Raw genomic sequence first — 430 nt, 5'->3', positions numbered from 1 at the left:
GTGGAGAGCCTGAACCGGGCGCGCGGGCTGCTGCCCTATAACCTGTCCCTGGAGGTGGTGATGGCCATCGAGGCGGGCCTGGGGGACCTGCCGCTCCTCCCCTTCTCGTCTCCCAGCTCGGCCTGGAGCAGCGACCCCGTCTCCTTCCTGCACAGCCTCTGCCACACCGTGGTGGTGCAGGGGGTCTCGGCCATCCTGGCCTTCCCGCAGAGCCGCGGCGAGGTGCTGGAGCTGGACTTCGTCGCCTCGGCCCTGCGTATCCCGGTGCTCAGCGTCGTGCTGCACGAGTTCCCCAGGAAGAGCCAGGTGAGGGGCACGGGGCGCGGGGCACTTTCACTGAGGAGGGGCAGGTCCCGGGGGCGGGGAGGCGCCCCCCGCGGGGCTGCCGGAGCCGGGCGCGGCGCTCGGCCCCCCGTTCAGCTCCCTCGAC

General features: G+C 73.0%; 1 protein-coding gene across 1 annotated transcript in view; it reads left to right on the top strand.

Moving 5' to 3' along the window:
* Positions 1-430, top strand: part of GRIN3A (glutamate ionotropic receptor NMDA type subunit 3A) — a 160,988-nt gene that overhangs the window by 6,305 nt on the left and 154,253 nt on the right. The window contains exon 2 of the mRNA XM_019518201.1: positions 9-306. Within this exon, the coding sequence (XP_019373746.1) occupies positions 9-306 (298 nt within the window). The remainder of the gene's footprint in view (positions 1-8; positions 307-430) is intronic.

The sequence above is a fragment of the Gavialis gangeticus genome, unplaced genomic scaffold (genome assembly GCF_001723915.1).
Source record: "Gavialis gangeticus isolate Ggan-Ray unplaced genomic scaffold, GavGan_comp1, whole genome shotgun sequence".
Taxonomy (NCBI): Eukaryota; Metazoa; Chordata; order Crocodylia; family Gavialidae; genus Gavialis; species Gavialis gangeticus.
This window is presented reverse-complemented; position numbering and strand designations above follow the sequence as displayed.